This window comes from Pecten maximus, chromosome 1, assembly GCF_902652985.1.
Source record: "Pecten maximus chromosome 1, xPecMax1.1, whole genome shotgun sequence".
Taxonomy (NCBI): Eukaryota; Metazoa; Mollusca; class Bivalvia; order Pectinida; family Pectinidae; genus Pecten; species Pecten maximus.
The window spans coordinates 50,162,056-50,173,569 of NC_047015.1; the positions used below are offsets into that span (position 1 = coordinate 50,162,056).

Sequence of the window (11,514 nt, forward strand, 5' to 3'; positions counted from 1 at the left end):
ATGGCGGATTTCAATGCGGGGAATAGAAGCATCGTTCTGATTGGCTTAGATCCAAAGTTTTATCATCACTAATGATGATATAAGTAGTGATGATTATGATATTTCACTGGTTGAATATATAATAAGTGCATTTTATGAATTTCTGATAAGGTATTTCACTCTGTACTAACCAACCATAAATGACTGTAAATCTCTGATAGTTAACTTTCCTTTTTCAGTGATAATATGCCAGTCCCCTTTGCTTATGGATATCACTTTATGCCATGATGACCATATTGAGTTCATGAATTTTAACGATTCTAACATGAGCGATTTTACCAATTAAAGAAATTTCAGTATCTAAATAGACTCCCGTCTTAGTCTGTAAGTAATTCAGAAACACAGAAAGATAATTTGATTTATTTGACAAGAGACAATACCATTAGGCGTCAAATCGTCGTGTGTTCAACTGGAGTATTTTATACCGATTCTTGATGGCATTTGTTAGAGTTCTGTCTCCCTGTTAATTGTTATTCCCGTATGAAATGATTTTGAAAATGAAAACTTGTCAAGCCATTTATATTACGAAAACATCATTTGCATACCTCCAGTATATATAAAAGCGTCGAAGATAGCATAGTCGAAGGAATTTCGAACTGTTGAAAATCTGTCGAAGTAAAAACCAATGATGCCAAACCTTGATTTTAATTATTGACCATGTTGCGGCGATATTAGTAATTTAAATACCAGAGGAAACTGAATTGGCATGTTAATATTGTAAATTTCAAAATAGTCTATAATCTACACAAAACAGAGACAGGGGCTGCATATGATGTTTGTTATCAGGATTCATCTAAATGTGAAAACTCTAATCTCGGAAATCAATTAATTCCGGAAAGAAATAAGCAGATAAGGTTTCAGAACGTGTTCACTTTGTAAATTAGAATTATTACCTTCTGGCGGTTGCTAAACTCATGGTGTTCAGAATGAAAATGTTCACCAATAGATATAAACAGTAGATGTGGTTTATTTTTGTGTATAATGCATCACTTGTATCTTGCGTTGATCGCGTACTCATAAGTAAATAACTTGTCTGGTGTACGCCAGTTGTATACATGTTTAGATTACAACTAAATCTCTTTATCTCAAAGAATTGTAATACTCTGGCGCAAAGCTATTGTCAACCTGCTTTGAACGTGTTTTACATATAAATGATTCTCTGTGAGGTTTCATCAGACAAATTACTTGTCAAAACTAATAATTCTATCAGATAATTGTTCAAATCAAATATTTGTAGACATAGAAAAATAACATAAAATAATATTCGTTAATGCTAATGGAGGAATATTGGTCGGTTTATACAATAAATGATGAATAACTTTATGTGACCATTTGAGCAAAGCCTTGTTAACTTACTGACAAATCTTGTTTTCAGATCACAATAATCTGCATATGCAATGGTTCTAAATGATAACACAAAGGAATCTATCATGGAGAGTTGCCATACTCTGTTTCTTTTTTTCTTTTTATAATTGCAAGCATCTCTCAAGGTTCATAACTTACGGTCTCTGGTGTCTAGCAGCTTGGTTGTTTTTTTGTTGTTTTTTGTTTTTTGTTTTTTTTGTTGTTTTTTTTTTTTTGTTAGGTTAATGTTTTACACTAAACTGTCAAATAACTAATTAATCATTGAAAATCAGAACACAAAGTTGATTTGATTTCATCATTATAATGCATTAGCTCATGGTCAATACCAGTAATATTCCATCGGTTTTGATTTATCTCGGGGGAATGAGGGGTTGATGTGGGGTTAAAAGTTGATTGATATATCATAATAAGAGGTCATTTCCTTTCAAACAAACTCTTTCAGCGACTACATAGATTATTCAGCAAATCCATGTGTCGGCGTTTGTATTGTGCAGTCTCTGTGAACTTCATAACATATATACATGTACATCTCTTTGCTTTGTTCATTTACTTGGAGCAAAATTCCTTAGCAAATTCTAAAGACAAATATAAACCAGACATTCATTATAAAATCCATGTGTCGCTGTAATATTTGCTTTCTATAAATTGTTTAAAATCTATATGCGTCTCATTGATTTGTTTTCCTTGAAGCATAGTTGTAGTAAATGCCAATTTCAAAAACAAATAAAACAAATATGTTTGTAATATAATTTCTATAGGGAACAAACAACCAATTGAAAAAATATATATTGAAACAGCCCGTGTATAGAAAGTTGAGCCAAGGATAAAATGTCTGGCAGCCACTGATTGGCCAGTATGTTATGAAGTGAGGAAATATATATGTAGCCTGATAGGTAACTATCAATAAGAAATGTTGATATAAATTTCGTAAGTCCGATTGATTTTTTTCCCAAAAGTTCACGTAATAATAATAAACAGGTAAACATTTTAGATTTTTGAGAATTTTTACTGCGAAATTCACCTTTTTTCAAAATGGCTACCCTGGAGAAAATTTGAGCTGAAGGACCCAACTTTTTTTTTTTTTTTTGATTAGGTGTTATGATCAGACCCTAAACATTTGTTATAAACCATAATTGTCATATTGAATTCAAGAATTTGAATGAAATACTCCAAAACGTTAACACTAAAGTATATGGGAAAACAATTGGTTGGTTGGTCCCTATAAGGCGCTATAACACTCTCACTCAGTAAACATATGTGAATATTTATTAATTGTGAATAGTACGATAAGGATGGTGAAATTTACCTTTAAATATAGAAAAGGAAACAATCAACTGATGTTATCAAATAGTGCATACTGACTGAATGAAATACTGATACCGGTATTAGTACTTTTATTATGGAACACGCGAAAATGATCAGCTGTGATGAAACACTATTCGCTAATATGAAATAATTTTTGACTAACTTAATCGGTTTGGATTTTTTATAACACTTTTCCCCGACATTTTCCTGAATGTGTTTTTTTTTATAACAATTTTCCCCGACATTTGCCAAATGTGTTTTTTATAACAATTTTCCCCGACATTTGCCTAATGTGTTGTTTTTATAACATTGTTCCCCGACAGTTTGCTGAATTATTGATGATATAAGATATTGCATCTACATCAAGCTGCTGTTAACAACATTATGATTTGTCAAATAACGTTTTCTTCAACACAATTCATCTAAATTACTAAGACGTCCTTTGTACAGGGCTACAGACTCTCGTTAGTCTCGCTTTATTAACAGAAAATTTTGGATAGAACAAAATAAATCAATGGAGTCATCGTATGAAATTCGTTATGAGCAAATTGACGACCGACTGCAGAGTTTCTGTTTTACAATATTAAATTAATCATATTCTTAAACAAATTATAATAGAAAGATTGAGATGAATAGCTTGCGTACTTGTAATAGACAGTACAGATACCGAGATCTGATAGCGCTTTTAAAGATGTCAGCATCTGCATCTGTATCACAGAGAGGCGCTTGCAGATGGTTTCAGAAGAGTCGGGAAAATCTTCATTGCAATTGAAAATATGTATTTATTATTCAATATATTATATTGGTACAATGTATATGAGATAGGATAATATAAATTTATCGTTTATGTGATACATTCAAGGTAGGAAATAGTCAATATTATTGTTTTCAGACGAGTTCGAGGACATCTTTCATGAGAAATGATAATGTTTTTTTTATCTCTATACTACATACATGTATGTTAGAGGATGAAAATGGGATACTTTCGATTGGCGCGGTTAAGGTGATTAATTGTAGCAAATTGAAAATGTTTAGAACATGCATTTAGCATATTGGTATCTCATAAAGTAGTAGCAATTGTATGTACATTGGTTGTTTACGTGATACAGTTAGTGAAAGTAATTGTGGATCAAATAATTACCACAATTTGAATATATATAAACTTTGACCAATAGCAACTCAATCCAATATACATGTATCTGTATACACAGGCCTGATCAGACACATTTGAATATTTCATTAAATTCATTTGATTCGAAATAATCATCGATTTGCAGTTTTTAAATGTTATCAGTTGAGTTTGGTATAGAAGTGCGTATTTGTTTGGTTTGGTTTAATGACCCATCAACTGCTGTGATTCACTTACTATCTTATTATAAGCAAAACAAAAATGGGTAGCGTGATTAAATACACTCGTCAAAATATGTTCTCACATATACACTCGTCAAAATATGTCATAATATGAATACTCGTTAAAATATGTTGTCATATACACACTCAATAAAATGTGTTGTCACATATACACTCGTCAAAATATGTTGTATCATAGTCAAAATATGTCGTCATATATACACTCAATAAAATATGTTGTCACATATATACTCGTCAAAATATGTTGCCATATATATACTCGTCAAAATATGTTGTCTCATATACACTCGTCAAAATATGTTGTCACATATACACTCGTCAAAATATGTTGTCACATAGCCAAAATATGTTGTCATATATATTCACTCAATAAAATGTGTTGTCACATATACACTCGTCAAAATATGTTGTATCATAGTCAAAATATGTCGTCACATATACACTCAATAAAATATGTTGTCACATATACACTCGTCAAAATATGTTGTCAAATATACACTCGTCAAAATATGTTGTCAAATATACACTCGTCAAAATATGTTGTCACATTAATACATATGTGTGTAAATATGTTTGTTTATTTGTTTATTATTGTTATGTAAGTATGGTATGTAAGTTGATTTCACCGAGGGAAAAATCAACATCGAATCCGTGCGTATTTTTTTTGTATCAAAAATCTTTAAATCTTATTCAATTGATCAAAACACTGTTTATCATCCGTTGTTTACTTGAATTAAATGAAATCAAAAATTATCTGCGGCCTTTAATAATGCAATTGATTTTGGTATATCATATCAGTATCACGGCTATATATTGGAAAATACAACAAGTGCAGAGGAATCATACCCTTAGCGGTATAATTGAATTTCACTTTTTGACAGCATGCTGCTTTAATGGCGAGTTAGTGTCATAGAAATCAATTTCTTTATACATACTAACATTTCATGTTCAATTAAATAGGCTCATCATCAATGATGATGACAGCGTGACTGATTTTTTTTTATATTACGGACAGCTAGATGGAGTATTTTTAGCAACACCCCTGGCGTTATATTATGATGTATCTGTATCCTTTGATCTTTGTCATTCGATTGTATTCTGTATCACTTATTACAATAGCTTTTTTAGGTATGCTTAGTGTTACTAATATGAACTTTTTGTAATTAATGTTTAAACATGTACTGACCTCCATATATGGTACATGTAGTGTTTTCTCGAAAACAGTTACTATTATTAATGCATGTGATTTTTTGATAAACTTACTCGATTGATTATCCTATTCATTTGACGTGTATTGAGCTAACAAGGAGGTACATTATAGTTATATAGCAGAGTATAAAAACATGACCCCTGACGGAATAAACAGGAAATGACCGGACAACTTATTAATAATACTATGAAAAAAGGTTTATTAGAACCGGTATATTCATAGCAGTGTTTTCAAACGACACCACGAGAAAGAAATGCTAAGAGAATATTGTGAATATTCTATGTCATGAAAAATGGTTAATTTACATATTATGTTCGCGGCAGTAACTATCTGTACGAACATGTTTTTACTGTGTTGTGGTCTATATAGCTGTGTGTTGTTCTCTGGTGCATACATAACAATATATATGGTAATTTGGCTAGGTTAACTTTCGATACAAGGTCGGTCTACTAATTTGTAGCACGGATATCAGATCAGCATATATTTTCAGCGGGAAACGGTCGTGTAAAGATCGAACTTGCAGACACACATAGTAATATTCTTATTATGCCCAATAACGATTAGCCTTGGTGTATCGGATGCCAAATACCTTTGTAGTCAAGGTTCATTGCAAAGAAAGAAAGTTGTATAATTCATGGCAAAATGATTCCTGTCTATGGCTGACGCCGAGAAAGGGCAAAAGTAGGCAACTTGCCATTTAAGGTATTGTGGAGAGTATGTGTTCCGTATCGGTAATAACGTGTAATTGCGGCTAGCCAGCATTCAAGACTAGTTTAATCGAGACCGTAGTCTGCGGATATCTCCGAATACGGTTCACACCCAAGGCGTGACGTCATGGTCTACAGTCCGAATCCCGACCAGGGTATCAAGCATTGGTATTAGCATATGCTTTTTTACTGTTATATATGGAATGGTGACCAGGATATATATATTCATTTGATATCAATTGATTTATACATAGATAAAGGAGTGTTCCACATTTCATGTTCATATCTATATAATTTATATATATATACATTTGTATATGCTAAGTGCTCTGGCCGAACCATACACCGTATGTATATGTCTTGTATAACGATAATTTATAAAACATGGAATGATTAATTAATAAATATATCTTAGGTATATCTAAACCACTAATCATTAAGACGCAAGTTAACAAAGGCATGGCTCAAACAAAATGAATTATTAAACATTTGGATGCGGAGCGCTCGTGATACCAATAGTTCTGACTTGGTTATTAGATGTTACTAAGTGCAAAACAATAATATTATTGGTTATGGTGTCTTGATGAAGAAGTGTTTACTCTTAGTTTTCAATTTCGCGCTTATTTGTCCTTTGCGGTGATGTGGCCTGCAGGTAGGGCCTCAGAATTGCACTAGTTGGACGACTGATTTACCTGTTCAGTGAGGCAGCACTATAAATTGGGGGTCATTTGTGCGCTACCACAAGGAGACAAGCATGAATAAATTGCAGCCTCCGAAAACACACACGTATTCATAAAAGACCATAGTTGTTAAATTGCGTTCAACAAAGCAAATCCAAACCAAATCCAAACCAAATCCGTAGAGAAAAGGAAAAAGATAAACATCCACTACAATGAAATTTGACATTGATGCATGGAATTGTTTTGTTTCAACTACAACAAATTCAACAGCGTGGTAATCAATGACCTAAATCAAAGATATACATATGTTATAAATACTCATATGTTTATTTCCGCCTCCGATAATTCCCATCATCAAACCCATGCGATATCTGGCTACCATATGCTTATGATCGCTAGCATGCTTTATCAGTTCTCGCAAGTCTTAAGTATACAGTTGTGAATTCGTCAGTTTTACCGACACGCAGTCACTTTCGATAAAACTGTAAGTCAATGGAACACAATTTTAACGATGAGACCGTCCAATAATGTTATCAATTTCACGTAACGTTTTATTGATTTTTTGTTCTATTTTGTGAACTGAGTATACCGAGGTACAGTTATAAATCATCTTTTTTATCTCATAACATAGAAAACGTTCTTAAAACTATTAGATTAAACAATCAAAAATTAGATAATTACTAGCGACATTGTCCTTTTGTTTTGAAGGCAATTTATGTGTCATCTATTAAACGACAGATTCGTTGATTGAAATAAACTGTGAATCATTTGTTTTATAAACACCATATACGGATAATGCGGAATAAAAATGAACGCCTGAGGTTTTTGCATTCTTTCAGATTGACATCTACTTGGAGATTTGCATTTGCAGAGATCAACGACCAAACTTTGAATTTTACAAGAAAAATTAAAAACCATAATTGATAACGATTGAACTGCAGGAAACAGCTATGAAACAAACTCTGAGTATGTGCTTGGAGAATTTTCATATTCCACGAACAAACGTTTAAAATGCCTACCACTTGGAATGATTCTTATTTACCGATGTTGGTCCTAAAAAGTCATCAAATTAAGACAATCCATAACTTTTAATGGTTGATTAAGGCATGAAACTTAAATTCAGACTTAAGCTTGTTTTCTTTTTTTTTAATGAAGGAGTATTGATTCTTATAGAGCCAAACAATTATCCTTACTAACGGCATTTCTTTATACTCATATCTTTTGTTATCAAAACAGGTAATCACGTCATGATTTAATTGTGAAATCCATAAATTACAGGGAAGTAATTGGGCATTCCATGTCAAACATCCTCCATGTTAAATCGTACATTTCAATATTTATTAATATCAAATGCAATTAATAATAATACTATTATTCTGGGGTCTGAAGTAAATACATAATGCCTATGTTGTTTTGGTATCGCATACAGGATTGAAATAGCAGACATGCAGATTTCACTTCACGAACCATTTATATCAGTATTTCAATTGACATAAAGAATAAATTTATCACAAAATCCTTTTAACATTTTCTACAAAATTGATGTTTTTAGTATTTCAATGTCACCATGACAACGTGTTTTAAAATATGGATATTTCTATGTTAGGATTTGTTCATACTGTGAAACTGTAATAACGCCAATGTCTTATTAGTAAATTTTAACAAAGGTACTCTTTTGATAGCTCTGCATTTTAGGAGAACTTATTATATCATTTTTATATCTTATGTACGTTCATTTAAAACGATATACCATAATAAAACCATAACGGTTGGGAAAATGTAAGCAGGGTATAAACAAATAAAAAAGCATCTTTAAAGCGAGAAACCTATCATTCAAGAATGTTTTATAATTATCATGAATACAACATTTGCTATTTTGCTTTCTACTCATGAATATGCTTTAGCCTATGAAACGAAAAATATTTCACAGGAAAAACGAGAAGTAATTCGTAGAGCAAAACCCCTGAACAAATTTCGAATATTATTTTTTTCAAAGGCTTGCGTCATCTTAACTACCCCGGATTAATTTGGTGCTGTCAGATCCTCAAAATGATTTTGTTTTGTAGAGATTTCTTTCATTACATCAATATTCAATAGGAAGAGTGTGCTTGTTTCACAGTGTTTCTAGAACTGTAAATATTGTTGGGTTAAATTTTCTTCGTTCTTGCTAAAGAGGAGAGTATTGAGATTATCATATCTGAATGCAGGTCAGCTCAGTAGTTGACCTTTGGAATCAGAGAAAGTTTTAACATATATACACAAAAACAAGCGGTCAGTCGTATCGATAAATCTGAACTTATTCCATCTAATAAAATCTACTACTGACAGTCTTGTTTTGAAGTGTTTAGATTCACAAATCTTATTGACGTTAAAATTCTAACAAAGATAGTATTCTACCGATAAGACATTGTGCATTAACCTTCAATGCGCCCAGCCGACAAAGGTTAAATTTAAACGGACAAAGTGCATCCCGACCCATCCATTGATGTTTCCCCTGTAGAGAACTCTTACATAATGCATGGAAGTGGATTGAAGTAATTCCAGAGTTTTAACCCAGTCGTTGAATTATATTATACCATAGTGCCCATTTTCTCAGTAAGGTAGATACGACGGTGAAACGTAAACATTCCGTCTTTTCAATGAATGTAGGATTACAATGCATAGTAAACTAATGACGGATGTCAGTTTCACTGAATGTGTACATCTATAGTGACGTGAAATGGCTTTGTTTCGTACAATGCATCAAATTGGTAGTTCTTCTCATTGAAAGAGTGGAACAATCGGTGCAATAAACACACTGACTGGAATAGGTCCCGCTCGATATATCGACTGGTGGAGTATTTAGTTCAAATTCGGGTGTTTTCCCGTCTATATAATAGCCTGTATCTAAACTAGGGCCTTGACCGATAGAAGCAGCGAGTTAATATAGAGAATCTAATTACAACGATCTAAGTCACGATACTGTGTGTGTGAGTAGGTCGCTGTTAGCTCGTTACAGCATGGCAAATATCTTCGATTCCGGACAACTATTATACTATGTTTTCTGATAGGGAAGTATCCGTTCGGTATAAAATGTACATATGTTGCGTGAACCACTTTCGTTTAATAGCCCGTACTTACAATTCATGCATAGAGACAAACGTCAAATATTTATTGTTCCAAGCATTCCCTTTGTAGTAACAAGTCCAACATTAACCCAACACTAACGACCTTAGGTCCCGCGTTTGCGACGAGGTCGTGAAGCAGAACTATAGAAAAAATATTATCATTTCTCGACTTCAAAGACACGTTGATCGATAATGTGTTATTGAAGATAAAAACACATAAACCACGCTAATCAGTTATGTTATCTAATAATTGAGCACAGGTGTGATATCATGCAAAGCATTTGTTTGTGTGAGAGTATATGTATGAAAGGTAGATAACGAGAAATTCGTAAAACATTTTGTGTACATCACAGACCTAAAATATATGTTTATGTATAATAGTGAGTTTATATATATATATATGTTTTAATACTAGAAATATTAAGAGTTGATCAATGAAACTTACCGCTCAAGATGAGAAGTAGATTGAAGACACTCCAATCGAGGTTGCATATTGAAGGCATTCTCAGTTTTTCACACTAATACCTGGAAACCCGCTTTATAAGCCACATGGTCTTTTTCTTAACGCATGCTTAGAGTATGTAGCAAGCCCTACTGAAATATTAAAGCTTTGTTACCATGCCACTAGTTAGGTGAGGCGGTGTACAAGTTATAGAGCCAGGCAGCAATTGCTGTTTCCTGTGTTGTTCACTGGGATCTCCCTTCCATTGGTCGCTCGTGTTCCTACGAAAAATCGACTCACTCTCGCTATGTACTGATGCCTTGCGTTTTAATTGGCCGTAACACGTGTCTTTTAAGGCTTAAAGGTGTACACAAAATGGACGCGTCACAACACAGACTCGTGTGACTGTATGAAGTTTCTATTCATCAAAGGTCAGATGTTCTATATTAATATCTCACTATTACACTAGAAGTGTCAATAATTGTGTCGATCGGAGAGCTACACAGAAGCTTTGCTGGCAATGCTTATTTCTTCCTGGGCAATGCTTAAGCTACCTTCATAGCCGCGATATACAATTTTACTGCATTATGCCTTCATTCTTACTGGTTGGCATCCTATTTTGGCAGCGTCGTGATGACTTCAAATGGCCCAATCGGAACAGGGATCTAGACGGATTTGGTCGTCTGCTTTCTGGCATGCGCTCCCAGGAGTATCACAAAACGCCTTCAGCGTCCAAACCGTCAAATTTATTGTTGTGAAGTATTCCTTAACAATTCCGGTATCGTCTTCCGCCAGTTGGTGCTTTTGTAACACCTTTACACCAACGTGGTATTGATCAGCTAAACACATATTACTGAAAGCCTCCGGTTAATCATGCGTAGATTCGTTTGTTCCAACTTGACTTCATTTCAATAAAATTTATATTTTTTACCTTTGAACTTATCAATTTCTCCTATCGAAGTGTCGCTCCCAAGAGACAGCCCAATTCCATCGTATTTTTCCATTTGAAACACAGAAATGGAGTGCTTCAAATCGACAGCAAAATATACGGGTATGCAGTCAAGCATTCAAAAACATTGCTTGGTATTTAATATTCTATGAGGGAATAGTGTATGCAGTCAGTCGTTACAGAATGTAAAGCAGGGACAGTCGAACGCAAAACTGACGTCAATATAATGAATTTTAAAGGACAAAGAAGTCATTAGCACGTATCATTGTGAAAAATAACATATTAAACATTCGCATGTCTTTTATTTGCACGAATGATTAAATCTAGATAACTGACATA

General features: G+C 33.3%; 1 protein-coding gene across 2 annotated transcripts in view; it reads right to left on the reverse strand.

Moving 5' to 3' along the window:
* LOC117337027 (acetylcholine receptor subunit alpha-1-B-like) overlaps nucleotides 1-10,784 on the reverse strand; it is a 100,633-nt gene extending 89,849 nt beyond the window's left edge. For both annotated transcript variants that reach the window (XM_033897779.1, XM_033897787.1), the window contains exon 1: nucleotides 10,230-10,784. In XM_033897779.1, the coding sequence (XP_033753670.1) occupies nucleotides 10,230-10,287 (58 nt within the window). In that variant the 5' untranslated portion in view covers nucleotides 10,288-10,784. The remainder of the gene's footprint in view (nucleotides 1-10,229) is intronic.
* Between the last annotated feature and the right edge of the window lie 730 nt (nucleotides 10,785-11,514).